Genomic DNA, 20025 nt, shown 5'->3' with positions numbered 1-20025 from the left:
CGATCATACGAGCTGCATCACTGTACTTCTCTGTCCAATATGAGTAATACTCGAGATTTTAATATGTTAGCCGGGTGATTCACCAGATCGTTGCCCGTTGGAATATCATTTATGGGGAACTACGAAAGGCCGCTTTATAAATCTGTACCCACCGGTAATAATGAACTGCGAAGAATAGATCATCACAACTTTGTGCACCAAAGCAAAAAGGGGAACGAATAAAGCTGTGTTTGGAAGGGTGAGCTCATAATTTTTGTTTCCAATTTCGTTATTTCCAAGGTGTTCTTTGCAAAAACAGGATAGTTTCAGGAAATCGCAAGACTATACATCAACATGTGATCCATCAGCATAATTAGAAAAGAGCTGAATCGACAATTGCGATAATTCAAGCCGACGCCGAAAGGGCAAAAAAACAAGTTCCTGATGGTGAAATATCGAAACGTCGAAATTTAAATACGACGTCGCCACGTTGAGGTAGAGGCAAAATTGCAATGACGAATCGCAAATCGTTTTGAATTGCCTCGTTAAATATGCTGAGGAATTTTTTTTACATTGCTCCGAAAGTCATCGGAATTTTTCATATTTTGAAAATTCCTGAACTCCGAGTACCGCCTATTTACATCGGGACTTGGTGTTTTCCATGGTTACCGGGATTCTCATGGTTCAGCTCCTGAAACGGACACCCTGTATAAATAAAATGTCCAAAATAGATTTTGTTTAAATTCGTCTATTGGGCGAACATAGATGGATTCGTTATATAAGACATGGATAATATCATAGATAATATAGTATAGTTGAAAAATGTGTTTGGGGTTATTTCTCGCACACATACCTACTGAGTATTACAAAGCCAGATAAATATTTATGCTTTGCATTGGTTTTCAGAGAACAGTGCTGACACGTTGTTTTATAGAAAAGCGTCTGGTTTGTGTCAGTATTTATTTGCAACCATTTTAATAGGTACACATTGACATTCGGAATTAGCCTTTCAACATATTTATGAACCAATTCGTTCCAAATTAACTTCAAATTCTGCCTGAATTTGGAAGGTGGCAATGAACGTCTGGATCAAATTTGTAGCAGGTGCTTATCCAGTATGACGCGTGGTAGTGGGTGGAATATATATATGGATATGCGTAACAGCTGGGCAATATCGGGATCATCCTGTTCATATCTCGATGGATTGATATTTTTCCTGGAAGCTCTTTAGTCACCCGTTGTTGAGATCTCACCGCAAAAACAAACTGACATCCTCTGTAGAGAGAGTATAAATAAAAGCTCTTTTGGGTATAATTCAAAGTTTTTGATTAAATTTTGTGTGTAGCTAGCTCGAAGTAAGAAAAGTTCAACAAGATCTAGAAACTTCTTAGTTTATTGATAGGAAGTTTCAACTTGTTTTCATGTCAGTATCTTTGAAAAACCATTAATTAACTTTATGAGGTTCTGCAGTCGCTTAATATAACCAGCAATGTGATTTTAATTGGTTTTTTCTCTGATACGTAGTAATTCTTTTTGTTTGTTTTTGTTTAAATCACTTCGACTTGGATAGAAAATTTCGCTTCATATTTATGGGAGACTGAAAATTTTTGCTCAAACGTTTGAACTTTAAGGCAGCAATAAAGCTCTAGGAAAGCTTGCCAAGCTTAAGGAAACGATAACGGTTAAAGGGCCTCTCTAGGCAAAAGCCGTTTTGAGTTCAGACTGGTAGATCTCACTGTTTGTAGGTCGCAACTACTCGCCACATTATGGTTTATAGATTTTTCACAAGTACAAAAACCCGTTTTGATCTTAAGTTCTAGAATCGGAGTATGTATCTCTCGCACAAAATAAATGCCCGTCTTGTAATTTGAGCTTATTTGCTGATTCGCTAATTAAGGACGTTACAAAATATACCGGAAAACTTTCTAAAAAGTCATAATTTAGTGGCTTTATCTCGTAATTTAGTTGTTTTAATTTTTCAAAGAGTCGAATTTAGTGCCCTTTACTCGCAGTATGATCGCTACCACCTCTCACCGAGGTTTTCTGCCAATATTCCATATGAGCTTATTTACTTTTTTAATTGGAAAATATAAAACTTTAAAAAATAATGTTGCGACTTATCGAATATGGAAAATATCGAAGTATAAAGGCTTTGACAACATTTCGCAATTCGTAATCCATGGAATTATTCCAGTGATGAGCTTCGCATTCGCAATTCGCTTTGTAGTTAGTGGCAACTGTTTTGCAAACAGTTTGTAATTTAATTAAATCCCTTTTAGAACAATCCACTATCCATATGATGGCTGTGAACCAGATAGTAGCCAGAAACTATTGTCCGAGAGGATGAGGTCTGCATGTTGCAGCTACATGTACGAACTTTGTTGTCAGTTTTCATGAAGAGCGTAGTAAAAATAATAGTAATGAGATATGTGATGGGAAGCCCCAATACTAGGGGAACCCCTTTGATACGAGTCACCAGCGATACTGAATAAAGGCTCCATGCTTATTTCCACTCCCGCCTACAGCGCTGAAGACTAGCAACAGAGCAAGAGTTTAATACAACATTTACCTTTTAATGTGGCTGTAAGTGGCACTTTTCGGCCCGATTTGGGTCATTGTATACTTTGTCACTTGCTCACTTTTTGTGCCAATGGGAGAAAAACGGTTTAGTCAATACCAATCAAGAAAAAGTGTGCTGTTTACTTGGCGGAAATGGAAATTTACTTCCTTAGCTCACTTTATAGCTAAGTCGAAGACGCGCCTATCGTTGCTCCGGGAGCAAATTTGCTACTTTTTCCTCTTGTAAAATAAACAATTATTTTCTAACTTGAACAAACACAGTGGCAGGTTTTGTAATGGAAACCGGAAAATCCTCTCATTTCGTATCTAGTTACGTTACGAAACAGTTCCTTCCATATGCTTTTATCATGTTGATGGCCGCCTGGGTGTAAAAAAAATGCTTAAATTCAATTAATAGTCAGAATTCGATATCGACTAACTATGCGGAAAAATTAAACTGTTTACACTGATGCTATAATTAAATTCCAAGCCACCATCCTAATGTCTGGATTAACACCATATAATAATACCATTGCATTTCGCGAAGCAGATTACGGTTTTACACTTGCCAACTTTGTAGTTAAGACCAATAAGTTCCCGGTTTGGATATTCGGTAGTTACTTTGAAATTTCTTATTTAAGTATTAAAGCATAAGTTATTTTCTCACAATTTTGGTATTCTCCAGGCTTCGTCTGCCGGACAAAGAGCAGGCAGCTGTAAATCTATATGAAATCTGGCGAGAATTCTTTATTAAATTGGCTACTGGGCACCAACTCTCACACACTATTTACATTACACTCTTTGTGTTTACCCGAACTGATAATACAAAGACCTATACAGGGTGTTGCTTAATGCTGTTCGGGTATTTTAACCTTCCCAAAACCGTGCTACAAAAAATTACGTTTCGGGCCGTGTGGGGTAACTGTGATACCCCACCGAAATACTTCAGAAACTATTAAAATTTTGTCACTTATATAAATTATTCATGCTTGTTTGCACTATTATACAATAAAACACTAACAACTCAAACATTTTGTATATGGTTTAATAATAAAATGTTTTAATTTTTACCTCAAATCATTATTTACACTCACTCATTATTATTTCAGTTAGGACATAAAAATGTTTTAATTTCTTTTCAGTGTATATTGCAAATGGGTTTTTTGCATGTACTACATGATATTTTAGTCTTTCTATCCCGTGATCTGGCACAAAAGCTGCATCTTCGATTTGTATTCTGTTGAGTTGAATCTCTCTAACAGGATTTTCTGGAACTGTGGTATTGATGTGCATGAGAAACATATCTATTGCAATTTTTACAGGTTTGTGAAAATTATTACTATTTTGTTTTCTGTTTAGAACATTTGGAAGTGCAAGTTCTAGTACTAAGTTTTGTAAAAAAATGTGTTGCTTAGTACGGTCATTACATTTCCAATTGGGAAACTTTTTAGAAAATATGATATAGACATTGAGTGCAGCCATATCAATAATTTCCATAAAAATCCTAAAAGGCGATCTCCTAGTTGAACGAATACACGTATATTCTCTAGTCATTTTATCGCCGGTTTCAACTGCCCCTTTAGTTTTATTATAGTGTAAAATAATTTCAGGCTTACGTTTTGTTTTTTCTTCAGATGATATTTCGTCGCTGTGAAATTGTGTTGATAAAAGAATAACTGCTTTCTTCTTTTTAGGTACATAAGATACTAATGTCAAATCATTTGAAAATCCAAAAACAGAAGATTGTTCCTCGCTCTTAGAATTCGAAGCAAATTCGGCAGGAATCTCCTTTTTGTTGGCCCTTACAGTTCCGGTAATTGTGAGTTGATGTCTCAATAGTTCTTCGGCAAGAGGAATTGTCGTAAAAAAATTGTCTGTGGTAACTCCACGCCCTGATCCAAAATAAGGCGTAACCATATCCAAAACTACTCTAAATTCTTGATTTCTTTCTTGTTGATTATCTACCATTCCATCATTCATGTATACCTGACTATTCAATATATAAGCTGAATCAGTGTCCGAGCAAACCCAAGTTTTTAGTCCATATTGACCCGCTTTACTTTTTATATAAACTCTAAATGGGCATCTTCCTCTGAATGTAGCTAATCTTTCATCGACTGTGATATTTTCGCCTGGTAAATAATTATCAATGCAATTTTTTACGAATTTATCATATGTTTTGCGAATTGCTTGAAATTTATCTTTTGTCTCTGTTATTCTATCATTCCTTGTGAAGGGGTCATCAAATCTCAAGTGTCTATATATCATCTTGAATGTATTCCGAGACATTACAGCAGTAATAAATGGTTGTTTGAAAAGTTCATTTTCGGCCCACATTTCCGCCAAGTGAAGTTTTCTCCCATGATTTCTATCACTTGCTATAAGCACTGCAATTAAAACGTATAATTCAGTAATTGTAATATTTTTCCAATTTATTTGGTTAGCAGGGTGATTTTCATTAAATTTTTCTGTATAAACTTCTCCGTGTAGATTTGTATGCCAGGTCTGTAAATATGAAACCGGAATCTTTTAATAAAAAGTATAACTTAGCTGCGCAATAATTATAAAAAATATTTTATTTGAAATATTTCCCATCGTTACATATACATTTTTCCTATCTCTCTGGGAATTTGTGGATGCCACGCTAAAAGAACTGTTGTTCTTTTGAGGCAAACCATTCATCGAGCCTTTTTGGAACTGTTTCGTAAGAGGTGAAGTGCTGTTCTGCAAGAGCGTGTCCCATCGATGCAAATAAGTGATAATCGGATGGTGCTAAGTCGGGAGAATAAGCCGCATGCGATAGTACTTCCCAATGAAACGTCCCAATCGTTTCCTTCACCAGTTTTGCACTGTGTGATGGTGCATTATCATGAAGCAATATCACCTTGTGTTGCCGTTCTTGATATTCTGGTCGTCTTTCACGCAAAGCTCGATGCAAGTCCATCATTTGTTGTCGGTAACGTTCAGTATTAACAGTTTCTCCGGGTTTTAGCAGCTCATAATAAATTACGCCTTTTTGATCCCACCAAACACAGAGCATTGTTTTCCGTCATATTTACAGACCTGGTAAGTGCAAATATGTCAGCTAGCATTTCTTCAGTAATATAGCATTAGAACGCCTCTGTTAGTGAATGAGCCATGCTAAAACGAATTTCTAACTTATCAAAAAGCCTGTTTATGTTCTAAATATTTAATAACTATCATTTTGCAAACCTTCAAGACAATTTACAATATTATGGGCTCTCTGCCTTGTAGCCGCAGGTGGTTGTGTTTTCCATTCATATCTCGATTTCGACTTCAGTAGTACCCCAACTAGCTCAAAAGTTGCATTTTCTTCTTTATTTTCGAATGCTGTAATTTCATCTGAAACTATTTGTTGTTCTTCGACATTGTCGGTACATTCTGCCTCACTATCACTGATCTCGATTTCATCATCACTATAGTTACTTTCTTCTAAAAATCTACGTAACTCCTCGTCAGTATAGTATATATGTCGCGCTATTTTCTCAGAAATACATACAATAACGTACTTGTGGCCACCAGTTTGTGAATGACGGCAACGGGAAATTACCTCAGGAGAGATTACCCCTTCGGGAAATCACCTTGCAAGCGGAAAAGAAGAGGAGATAAAAAACAAACTAAAGAGTGACCGGTGTTGAAGGTGATTGTATTTGAGAGTTAGTGATAAGTTTGTTAAATCTTGTTAACGAGTTGTTTTCATTAAAAGAGCTTGAGAATCCTGTGAGGTATTTGAATACAAAATGGCGTACAACAGTAATATCGAAGCAAAGTAAATCCTAAACTAAATATAGGATTTGTTTATGTATTCGGCCGTTGCGACGGCAAGATGATACATAAATTCTGCGCCCTAAATTTCGATACGCTGCAGGCCGTGCGGGGTAACAGAGGTGCCCCACGTAATTAATTTTTGTTTTTTGTTGGAAATTGAAATCAAATTAAACGTTTTTATTAAAAATAGGTTTGGTAATATATTTTCTAGGATTGCCTAGAAGGAAAAAAAATAAAAACATATAGAAAAGTTATTTAAAAAAAACCGTATCCGGGGTATCTAAAATACCCCGCTCGGACACGGAAAGATTAAGGTGGGATTCTGCATGAAAAAATAATGATAGTTTGTCACATAAAGTATGGCCTAAAAAGGCTCCATTACGAAAATACAGAATTGCAAAATTAAAAAAAAAATGAAAATAAATGGATATTTTCGAAACCGCTTGAGATATTTTAATAAAATTTCGCATGTAAAGACAGTTTATAAAGGGACATTGCTTGCAATCGAAATATGTGGTTGAATGCAAAAAAAAAAGGATAGTTGCACCATGTGACAGAATACGAAATGCTCCGGGAATATTACAAAGAGTGCATAATTCAATGAGAAGAGCGGAAGCATGCATATTAAGTGAAGGGGGTCGTTTTCAATAGTTGTAGTAAAAATAGTTTTTTTTTCATTTCTTAGTCGTTGTAATTCGTATTTCATTACGATGTCAACCCACGGGTTAATATTTCTATTATTTTATTTGTCGTATTAAAATAGTTTTAAATAAGTTTGCATTGAAACGCATATTTTTATTGCAATTAATGCACCTTTATGAACTGTCTCTACGTACCAAAATTCAATGAAATATCTCAATCGATCTCAGAAAACTTCATTAAGTTCCATTTTTTTTTCTAGAACTTTGTAGCCATGTATTTTCGTAACGGAGCAATTTTGGAACATAATTTACATGAAAAACTATGATTATTTTTTCATTTAGAATCCCCTCTTAAAATATCCGCACATCATTAAGAGACACCCTATAGAAATTAAAAATTCTGATATTTTTAGCGATAGATAAATGACGATGAATTTTATCCACCCACCTGTTTTCCTTGTTGAACAGAACGTGGTGAATGGGGCCCTTAATGCGGAAATTACGAGTGAACGGATGTTTTGCTTGTGTAGTTTTTGAGATTTTTTGTGCAAATTGGGAAAACTGCATGTTAATTAAAACCTACTGCACTGAACCTATTAGTCTGCGTCTTCCTTAATATTCTTAATTTTTTCTCACTTTTTGCGTCACTGTGTGAAGTCTTCAAAACGGTGCTCCATATTGTAACAGCTATTGAAATGTGAACTAAGCTCAACTTTCATAACATTTTTAGTTTGACCTCAATGGTATCTAATGGTGTTCAGATAATACGTCATAAAGTAAAATGAATTCATCAAATTTATCTAGAAAACCATTAGCATGGCCCCTTTTTAAATATTATTCACCCTTGTACTATACTTATATTAATAATTTTTCTTCCTTTATCCATTTTGACGTTATTTTAAAATTCATTAGGATAATGTTTTGGGGTGAATGCTGTACTGGCCACATTCATTTGGATATTCCGACTATATTATTTCCCTTAAAAAAATCCTAAAGCAAGCACCCATATGCAAGGAAGGAGTAAAGTGAGTTTAGTGAGGGCGTAAAATATGTGAAACCTCCATAATGAACTGAATCTAAAAAGGTCCATGGTCAGTTGTTTGGTTCTTCGCATTTGTCGATGCAAAGCAATCTGAATTAAATGTGTTATAAATATTTACTTCTTTGGAACTGCTAAGCTGCGATTAAGTCCAGATTATCATACTGTACAATCCAATCAATGATTCTTACCATTCACGTCCTGCAATACGTGAACCTTGTAAGCGCTTTCCTTTAATATTTTCTTCGTATTCTGCAGTACCACTGAAAATACTTACGAATCTGAACGTATTTTGTTGATGTTGATAAAGTTTAAAAGACCGAGCTCGAGGATCCATTTACTAATGTTCTTTTAATGTTAACATGAGGCTATGTTCCGTTGTTGCCAAAATATTAATTTTTTTACCGAAATAATTTCCAGAAACTAAAATCCTGAAATTTAGAATTTGCTATTATGTGAGTATTTTCATAGAAAATATCGTCAATCCAGTTGAATTATTAAAGATACATTGATTATATACATTGATAAAATCCATACGTTAAGTTTACGGAAGAATAGCTATCAATAGCACAATCGGTTAAAAAGAGCAATTCTACATTAAGCTTATTGCGATAATAGATCAATCAAATTAGTTTAGCTAAGCTCAACGTAAGCATACTACCACATGGCGAATATATCCATATAAAGGCCATCTATTTGGTTTTACTTTATAGATGGAATTATTCGTTTATGTATCATCGAGTCACAAGTCAGATATATTTTTGTTAGTGATATCAGTATCAGTGCTGCAATAATCGAAAATGCACATAATAGGTGTACAAAAAGAAACTGAGCATTTTTTGGTGAAATTAAGCTTAATTAAAAACATAGTTATTGAAAATATTAGTAATAAAAATAATTTCCATAACTGTCTATGGTCTTTTGCCATTTACTGGGTAGATGATGGATGCCCTCGTGATAGAAGCTTAGTGGTTTCGACGAAAAAAATTTAGCGAGCCATTTTCGAATATCTTCAACGTTAAAGAATCGTTGGTCAGCTAAATGAGACTGCATGGATCTGAACAAGTGGAAGTCGGAAGGAGCCAAGTCTGGAGAATACGCCGCATGCGAGTATTTCCAAACCTAACGAGAAGATGAGTTCCTGGGTCGGTTTAGCTGTATGCGGACGAGCATTATCATGCAGCAATATCACTTTCCGACTTCCTTGGCCCGTAAATGGTCCTTTTTCCTCCAGAGCATCGCTTAATTTGATCATTTGGGCCTGATAACGGTCAGCTGTAACAGTTTGACCGGGTTCCAGAAGCTCATAGTAAATGACTCCTTTACAATCCCACCAGACACACAGTAAGATTTTCTTGGCATGAATGTTTGGTTTTGCAACTGATGTGGATGGCTGGCCTGAGTCAACCCATGTTTTTCTGCGCTTAGGATTGTCATACAAAATCCACTTTTCATCTCCCGTAATAATATTATGCAGAAAATTATTTCTTTTATACCGAGAAATCAAATTCATGCAGACGTCAACTCTTCGATTTTTATTGTCTTCGGTTAGCTCATGAGGAACCCATTTTCCTGCTTTTTGAATTTTTCCCATTCCATGCAATCGAACTGAAACTGCTTGTTGAATTACTCTTAACTGCTCTGCAAGCTGTTTTTCAGTTTGGCATGGATTTTCATCCAGTAAAGTTTGCAGTTCTTCGCCTTGAAATTTTTTTTCGACACCCGCACGTGGACCGTCCTCAAGACAAAAATTTTCCTCACGAAACTTCTTAAACTATCTCCTAACAGTTGAAGCACCAACAGAATTATCTCCCCAAGCCGAATTAACCATTTCTGTTGTTTCGGCAGCATTTTTTTCCAGTTTAAAACAGAACAACATTGATATTCTCAAATATTGCTTGGAAATATTCACGTCCCTATTTACGTTTTGTGCTCTGAACTACAGCTCCTAAGCAACTGAAACTTTTATCATATAAAAAGTCATAAATAAACAACACTTGCTCACAATTGCAGGCGAATTGAACGTGTCTAAGTATGTTTTTTTATTGCATATAACGTCATTGCTCAGTTTCTTTTTGTACATCTATTACATACAGTTACTCACAAAAGTGACCGTACATTACTTATAAATAAATAAACTCCCAAAAAAAATATTACCACACGGTTTTTTTTGTTTAATGTAGGTATATTCATAATATATGATACTATTAAACAATTTCAAAAAAGAAGTATGACAAAGCTAATTAAATCTTAAAGAATAATAATTAACCAGGAGGAAATGACTGGAAATCTAGTCACAAAATTAACCATACAAAATGTGTTATTGCCAATTATGGTAAGATTTATCAAAACAAAAACAAACTTTTTTGTCTGCATTCTGGCGAAGTTCAGTTACTCATAGATAAATTCGCATCAACTAAGTGCAGTATATTTAAATTTGTGAGAAATACCAATTATGGCAAATAAAAGAACTCAAACTGCCGTTGCAACGCGAAAATTAATAATTAAGTTATACTCCACGGAATCCACGATGAGAAGAATTACCCAATTAGCAGGTAGGACTCATTCAACAGTCCAGTGGATCATAAACAAATACCGATATGATGGATTAATAGAAGATAAGGTTCGAAAAGGAAGAAAAAAGATACTTTCTAAAAATGATGAACGATTTATAATACAGCAAATAAAAGTTAATCCCAAACAAAGCGTTTCAAAATTGACACAAGAAGTTGCTCAAAGAATAAAGAAACCAATATCAACAGAAACAGTTCGAAGACTTTTTAGAAAAAACGGATATAATGGTAGAATTACACAGAAGAAACTGTTCATTTCGAAAGCTAATAGACAGAAGTGCCTTGAATTTTCCAAAAAATACCTAAAAGAGCCTGTTAAATTTTGGAATAAAGTGATCTTCTCGGATGAAACTAAAATAAACCTTTTCGGATCTGACGGACGATAAATTGTTTGGAGGAAATCGAATACTCAACTACATGAAAAGAATATTGTTAAAACGGTGAAACATGGAGGAGGATCTTTAATGTTCTGGGGTGCCATGGGAGCTAATGGTGTAGGAAACCTACATGAAATTAAAGGAGTTATGGACAAAAATGTTCATCTTGACATTTTGAAAACGAACTTGAAATCTTCTTCCGAAAAACTTAAAATGCCTAAACTTTTTTACTTTCAGCAGGACAATGATCCAAAACATACGGCTAATATAGTGAAGCATTGGTTGATTTATAATGTCCCAAGATTGTTAAATTCCCCTCCTCAATCGCCTGATCTAAATCCCATAGAAAATCTATGGGATATTTTAAAACATGATGTTGAAAAGTCGAGGTGTAGCAATTTAAAAAACCTTAATAATGTTGTGGTCGCTTCGTGATATAACATTTCTCCCAATGTGAACAGAAAACTGGTAGAATCGATGCCAAATCGCTTGAAAGCTGTGGTTGAAGCTAAGGGAAGTGCTACTAAGTATTAATTTCTTAAATATCTAAATTTAATTAGTTGTTTTGATAAGTTTATTAGAGGTTTAAAAGCGCAAAATACCTTTTGTACGGTTAATTTTGTGACTAAATTTCCAGTCATTTCTTCCTTGTTAATTATTATTCTTTAAGATTTAATTAGTTTTGCCATATTACTTTTTTGAAATTGTATAATAGTATCATATATTATGAATATACCTACGTTAAACAAAAAAAAACCGTGTGGTAATATATTTTTTGGGAGTTTATTTATTTTTAAGTAATGTATGGTCACTTTTGTGAGTAACTGTATATAGGTCTATGTCGGTGAATGTCGTGTGGATGTCCCCTCATTAGCTCATAAGTTTTTGGTTTTTGGACTTGTTCATTATACCTTAATGATCAAGTCACCAAAATGTCCAATTAATGCATCCTCATTAAATAAAATAGCCGGTGCAGGCTGACGATCAATAAGGACTGGATGTAATTCAACTAAAATTAGTCCTGTTGTCTGAATGAAAATCTGACTTAACATTATGACAACATTTAGCCGTGGCTTATACCTTATGATTCTGCGCAATCGGTGAGAGGTAAAATCTAACGATTGAAATGAAAATGGTTTTTTACACGAGTGGGACGACAAGTAGTCGATAACTTCACGAGTATATTTTTAGCAGTATTTGGTACTCATCGCCCCATCGTCAATGGAAACGAAAAGTCTTACCTATATTAAAAATTTTTACACCCACACCTCAGTAAACTTTTAATTTCAGCTAGCAAATGAGTGGGCATTGCGATTGTCCTTATCCTACTAAGCAATTAAAATCTTCTAAGGAATTCGTTTATGGTCATTAAAATACACAAAGGACTTGCTAAACCAGCGACTTCCTCATATTTTTTTACTCGGAAATAATAGGTCATTCTGCAGTCTATTCAATGGCAATAAGAGGAAATAATATAATTATTCATAGCATTAACAAATACAGCAATTAATATGGTTCACTTCACAGATCTTGTAATTTTACATGTGGCAGTATTTATTTTTCCGACGGCTAAATAAACCTTCAAAATTCACAGAATTCGTATTGTACACCGAAAGTTACATAAATTTTACTAAAAGCATAACCAAACGTCTCCGGAAATTTCTAAGGTTATCCTCGGCAAAATGATGATTTTACTTCGATGATTTATTGCAATGGCAGCAATAACCTAAAGTTTATTTTCACTGTGTTTGTTAGCTGGTAAGGCGATTGAATATCAATTTCTGCCTTGAGAGGCTGTAAAATAATTTTAGCTCTTGTTATATTAGTGTCTGAATACTGGTTGGTTGACGGTAGATAGTGGGTTAGACGATGGATATGTTAGACGTTTGTAAAGAAACGTGATAATATTACATCTGGTTCTCTCATTGACGAAACGTAGAATTAGAGACATTAAACTTGCCAATTTTTTTAAAATTAATTTTTTTTTTTAAGATTTTTATTTATTTCATAAAATTTAATCAAAACGCTAACGGAAGTGATGCATTAATTTAATTAACTAAATTTATTAGGAAAAATGAAATAACAATAATTAAAAAATATACGAAGCAAAGAGAAAAATTTAAGTCACCAAAATCAACGTTAAGGCTGCGTTCCCACCAGGATCAGCGCAGCTTATATTTAAAAAAAGGGTTTTAATTAACTGGATATTAATTTACTCAATATTTAAAATTAGTATTTGTTGACATAAAATTCAATTGGAAACAGCTGTTCCACCAACAAAGACAAACTGTTCCACAATAGACAAACTACGTCGTAATTGCCCTGCGTTGAAAATACAGTAGGAAATTTTAGTACCAAATTTATGTTTTTATATATAAAATAGATCGGAATCGGCGGTAGAATAGCAACAAAATTCGTTTTATTTAATCAGAGTATACTTCCAGTTACTGGAAAATACTAAGTTACGTAATTAAAAAAAAATCAGGTCCGCATTAAAAAAAAGTTGATTATGAAAAACTGAATCATAGGATTTTCTTATGCACTTTAGGGCATAGTGGCTACGATGAAATGAAAAATGTGACTCGCATTTGGTACAATTTGTAATTGTCTTGCTGCCAACCGGAGTATCCTGTTGTTGTTTTCATAGGACCTTCTTATTGCTTCATGCCTTTCCTGTACATGTTACGGTCTCGAAGGAGACGTGAATTCAACGTCGCAACGTAGATATTTTTTCGAACCATAAAAGAGTTTTATTTGCTCTACACTTGTTAATTATCAAAAATTGCATATGCGAAGTATATAACTGAGCAAAACAAAAAAGACACAAACGCTCTTTTTGAAAACACTGACACAAGACAAACACAAGCGAGATATTTTTGCATCTAGACCAAATAAAATTGCGCTGTTTTCAGCATCTGTTACAAGAAGGTATTGAGTAAATAACTAAATAAGAGTAAGTAATGTATCTTGTCTGCTCTTATATGCGGAGTAACGGAAGAGATGACTCTTTTCGCGAAATTTAATCTCCGTCGAAACTTTTTTGGGAAATTCTGTGTAGAAAAAAGGCCGTTACTATATCGCAGTTTAAGCTTCTGCTTCTCAGAAAATTAATATAAACTTGGGTTCCATTATAACATTGTTTTGTCAGAGATGCATGAAGTATTCAGTATTTATTTAATCAGATGCTTCTGGCCATTAATATCAATTAGCAGGGTTTTTCATCAACTCGCTAAACTGATGTTGATGCAGTTGAAAGAATAATAATTGTTTATGTTACAAGTAGGTTATGTGAGGTTTTGCGAGATGAATCAGTTTCTGGCTCTGCGAATTTTCGAGCGAGCCCATCGATGGAGTTGTCGAATAATATCTCGTCAGGTACTTATTACATCGAACGTCGTTTTAATCATATTTAATATACAGCCTGTCCGATTTTCGTTGGACAGCGGCTGTATCTTAGTAAGTAGAGCAAGTAGCAACTTTGGACAAAAAATTATATTACTAATGTGACTATGAGAAATCTCTGGAAAATATTTTCAGCTTCGTGAAATCGCCGTAAGGGGGCGTAGTAGGGACGGTAGTTCCTTAAAATCGACAAATCTATACTAAGTCACTAGTTAAGTAGCACATTTTAATTTACTATCAATAAGATTACATCATTCTGAAACTTTTTTGTTCGACACATAATTTCATAACTCACATAATAAAAGTGGTGGGGGGAAGCCGATGAATCATTTTAAGTTCAAACTATCATATCTCTGTTTCTAATTATCCGATTTCAGTGATTCTGTACTTCATTGTGAGGGAATTATAAGCCGATTTAATATCCACATTAACCAAAAATCCATAGTCCAGAACAAAATCGCTAGAGGGCATTCTTTCAGGTAATAGTGGTTTTCTTCATTTTTCTTTAATAAATCAAATGGAACTATACTATTTTCATAAGCCCATCTTGTAACGCTTTAAAAAACCTACACTTTTCCCGAAAGGCGCATTTCAATACTCTTTTTCGTTTTTGACTTATTGATAAATAACTGAATTGAAATGCGTGGAAGTCTTGCCGGAGACGCCCTGTATATTAAAAAACTACTCAAGTTACCTGTGACACGTGGGTCCCATAAATTTTCTCTGGAAAATGGGATCGAGAATGCTCAATCAGATTTCATTAATTACCGTTTTACCCACACCTCATAAATCTTTGAGAATGGCGCCATCCGGTACATTAAATAGTTTAAAGTTTAATAGTGTATAATCATATAACTTTTAGCTAAATTTATTTACATATTTTCCCCCGGTTCATTAATTATATGCAGTTATCTACAGCTATATATATATATATATATATATATATATGATAAACATTACACGAATTTAGCACTCATAAATTAGATCCGAATTTCTGTTACTCATATTATAAAAATAAACTCGATTTAAATAAATAAATACTGGTTGAGTTTTCAAATTCTTCGTGTGATCCACAAAATAAATACTTATATGTACGTTTAAATGAGGAACATCCAGAAATTAAATTCTATTCTTACCTTATGCAAATATTTCTCTAACATATTTATGTTACTCAACAAACGACTTTCGGTAATTTTTTTCATAAACTATTAATTGTTATAATCTTCCAAATGAATTGTTTATTTTTTCTGTAATTTCGCTATATAATATATTGTAATTCATACTGGTCGAAAAGTTTCTGCGTTATTAGACAATCACAGGTACTGAGATACTGACTGCATGGGTTACACGAACCAATTAGATTCATGTTACAAACGTCTTTTTCGACGTGCTATAGACGTCTTTAATCGACTTATGGAAAAAACGCTTTCCCTACAGGAAAAAAAATCGAAAGATTTAGAAGACTTATTCATTTTCAACATGTCAGAGAGAGCAAATATTTATTTACTTCCTTGGGAGCAGGCGACCCATCTTCGTGTCTCTCCAGAGAGAGTAAAGTTGCTACTCTAACCTTCGAAGTGGAAAAACAATATTTTACGCCCATTTGTATATCTAAATTCAATGAAAATGCTCTACTTTTCTATTTTTTTCCTCACGATATTTGACTAGAGACTGTGCCACTCTAAATTCTCTGCTTAGTGACTTTAAAGTCCACGACAATGCCGCGTATTTCTAAAGACATGATGGACATGCTATTAACAATTTTCTAGTCGACACAATCACTTAAAAAGTTCATTGCTGATTCTCTTTTCATCCGGAAATGTCGACACAATTCAAGTTTTCGAAGTTGCTCTAGTGTGACAAAATGTTCATAGAAAATTTATTTGAATTTTTATCACTTTAAATTACTTCAGTGACTTGAGCTTCAAAAGGTAATCTGTTTACAGTTGCCGTAATAAGTGTTTTAATCTCAAATATAGAGATTATTTACAATGCGTCACATTAGAATTGCCGGAAAGGCGCTCTGGACTTCTAGATGATTTATTATGGTGCCCTTGAAATTGAGAAATATTGAGAAAAAAAATTGAAGAAGAAAACAGTTCATAAATAAATGCTAATGGTTTTTGAAAATAAAGAGTGGGAGGGGTGTAGAAAATATTTAAAAAAAAACAGATTTTCTTTCAGTTCCTTTCAGATGTCTCCGGCAATAAAAGGATTTTTTAATGTCCGTTTTAGTATATTTTTATGCTTTGGAAGGTGCAATGTTAAGTAAATTACGACTAAAGCATAGATTGGCTTTCTAGAACGCAGCGGATAATTATAAATAGCCCACGTCCTTTATTACTGCTTTTATTAAATAGTTTTAAAATAATCTTATAAATAATTTCCGCCATTGTTCTAATTTAATTAATTAAATTTGTTTCAGATATATCATGGAGGTCGCTAACAATACGACATATAACCACATTAATGGAACTCTGCTATCAGATGAAGAAATATATAGATCCCTGAAACTGAACCAATTCACAGTTATTGGAATTTATGTGATCGTATTCATAACAGCTCTAGCGGCAAATCTAGTGCTCATTATAATAGTAGTCAAGGATCGATATATGCAAAAGTAAGTACGTACATGCTGGGCTCCCCCACGTTGAGACACAATTGCAAGAGCTGAGTGCAAGAGCGCTTTAACCCTACTCAAATTAAACCTAAGTGCTTAAAGTGCGAAATATGTTTAGTTATTTGTGATCTTAACTAGTTGCGATTTCTAAAAGAAGATCTGCAGGAAGTTGAAGCGACGACACGAACATGTACCTTAAAGCTACGGTTTCCTGGAAAAGCAGTGCCGTAATATAACGGCCGCTAGATGACTTAATAATTAATTATACACAATAATTAATTATACGTAGTAATTGATTATAAGAAACAATTAATTAGACGTAATGTTTACCAGTTCTACAGCGAATTCGCTTTTACTGTGTTTGTCAGTCTGTTTGTCCTGGTATTTAATGCCAAAAATAGCTGGATTTTTTTCATTTAATGAGCAAGGTGCTACGCTGTTATTATTGGGATTTAACGAGGGTAGCTGCAGCATATTGAAGAACATTTCCTAATTGTATTATTCCAAGTCGTTAAACATTTGCCGATGTTTAACGAAAAGCTCGGGAAACGGACGCTTTTTACCGGATTATGTTGGAGATCGTGGTTATTCTCGAAGTCAGCAGCCTGCTTTAGGCAATATTGGGAATGATCCTGAAATCGGTACTCGGCGAATGTCCTGGCAATTTAATATACCCCAGACCTCGGTATGTTGATTGATACGAAGTAATTTGCTCTATCAAAGTCATTTTCAAAGAGTTCAAAAACTATGATTTTAGCTCAAGATAATTTATCGTAATGGTGTACAATGATTCTCAAAAGGCCATTTTCACGATTTCACTTTTCACACTTGCACTTTGTTCACACGGAGAGAAATTACAAATTTGCATAACAATCATGAATATTTGGGTCAACATCATCATGCCATAATAACTCATCATTACCAAAGAGAATTTAAAATACGCACGTAAGCAGGTATTGTTGGGCAATATTTTGTTGTTATGACCAAATGACTTGATATTTGTCTTTATTGCAAAGTTTTACTAAATTAACGTAACAATTTCCGAATCAATAGATACATCGTCGAAATAACTATCCTCAACACCGGCCCCCGCAACCACCAGATTTAGACCACATTAACCGTTTTAGTTCCTTTATTAATTTATTTTCTTCACGAACCAAATGCTATTCGGCGGATATCTCGGGCTAAATAATTCTCATTTAGCTTTTCAGCTCATTCCCACACAGTTGTTATGCTCCACCATTCCTGATATTAACGTAGATATCCCAATTCGTAACATCCATTATGGTTAACAGTTTGTATTCCGACCCTGTACTATGTTTACTGAAGCGCATTAACAACGATAAAGGACGGAGGAGCAGAGGAATTTAGCCACCTGATGCACGTTTTGTTTAGAAGTCGATTTAATGTGCCCTTGATGATGGTGAATCACATCAACACTTTACTTGAACCTAATCACAAGATATTTAATAACGTGCATATAAGTTTCGTGTACATAATAGAAGTATTGTGTGATTACTTGCAAAGTTTGTTGGAGCAGGAAATAGTTCTCAAACTCGCTCATCGAAGAATTTCTGGTTTTATTTTCAAATTCTCACCCTGTATATAGTTGGCAATTACGTTACTGTGGCATTCAAACGAAATCCAATAGATTCGTTCTTTCAGGAATTCGTTTCTATAAACCTGTAACGATTTTCCTCCGAGACGTTAAGGACAAGTTCCCTTATGTGGTTGCTTTTAAATTCTTATAGCCATGAATGCCTCATGGTTCAGCACGAATTACCACATTGCACGTTTGAGTCATGCTTTACCGCTTTCATAGCGCAACTCTGCTCTAATTTAATCGACCTCCGATCTCTAGCAGTTGCAAAGATCCCCATGCTCGAGGCTCGAAACGGGCACCCCGTATAACGGACCTAATCCAGTTACGAAAATGAAACTTTACTGAAGGAAATTGCCAATTGCGCTCAAATTCTCGTTTAGGTTGTAACAGTAAAACTTTGACTGCTGCCGGATTTCTTTTTTATTTTCTTTGGATCATTTTCATCACCAGCATGTTCCATTTGTCCATTCGAGGTGACCAAAGGAAAATCGTGGAACTAGCAAAAATAACACGTCACTAAGCCATCCACCGAAAACATTCTGATTTACTTTCTCTTAAAAGACTTCTCCTTTGTCTTAAAAATTCTGTTTTCGAAGCTTAACTACTGTGAAATACACGCATCACCCCGATTAGGGACGCTACGGCACTTCTTTGGATTAATGATCCAGGGGAGTCGTGTAGCAGAGTTGTTCCATAAGGGCTCGACTTACACGTACTTAAGCATTTTGTGGACATCGTAACAATATACAGTAGTGGTCATAATTATAGTAACTTTTAAAAATTTTAAATAAAATGTATCTATTCGGCTAAACCCAATATACGTTTTTATATTATTTATCTTCCACAACCGTTGATGTTTAAAATGCATCCAAATAAAATATCAACAATTCCTATAAGAAACTATCAAAACATACAGGGTGTCCTCGAATTACGTGGCCAAAATAATACCGCAGATTGTTTGAGTGAAAATAAGTCGATTTAACTAAACTTCCCTCAGTCCAAAAGTTGATAATTATGGAGCTACAGAGTGTTAAAGTTGAAAAAAAAATCACATTTTCTTTAATATCTTTCGATTTCTTTGAGTTAATTTCACGAAATTTCATATTTGAGGGTGTTTTAGGATACGAAATTCAAATTTATTAACGATTTAGTTGTTTCTTCTAGGGGGTGCCACAAGCGATCATTAGGACACATTTAAATCTCTGTAACTTTTTCGTGCCACGGTGTATATTATTTTGGTATTTAAAAACTTTTTTCCCTACCTTTTATACTTAGAAAAGGTATACTTTATTGACGTCGCTAGAAGCAACGGTTTTGGAGAAAAATGCATCTAAGCCTGATGATGCATGCAAATTACCTTAAAATTAGACGCCTTTCAATATTAACAAAAGTTTTCCGATTTGGAATTCTACGGAAAGGATATTTTTCCTTGTAAACTCGTAC

General features: G+C 34.4%; 1 protein-coding gene across 2 annotated transcripts in view; it reads left to right on the top strand.

Moving 5' to 3' along the window:
• Window positions 1–20025, top strand: part of LOC136341498 (orexin receptor type 2-like) — a 56705-nt gene that overhangs the window by 1569 nt on the left and 35111 nt on the right. For both annotated transcript variants that reach the window (XR_010732505.1, XM_066286525.1), the window contains exon 2: window positions 16785–16979. Coding sequence is in view for 1 of the 2 variants with exons in the window: in XM_066286525.1 (XP_066142622.1) it covers window positions 16792–16979 (188 nt within the window). In the remaining variant the exon portion in view is untranslated. The remainder of the gene's footprint in view (window positions 1–16784; window positions 16980–20025) is intronic.

The sequence above is a fragment of the Euwallacea fornicatus genome, chromosome 10, assembly GCF_040115645.1.
Source record: "Euwallacea fornicatus isolate EFF26 chromosome 10, ASM4011564v1, whole genome shotgun sequence".
NCBI classification, from domain to species: Eukaryota; Metazoa; Arthropoda; class Insecta; order Coleoptera; family Curculionidae; genus Euwallacea; species Euwallacea fornicatus.
This window is presented reverse-complemented; position numbering and strand designations above follow the sequence as displayed.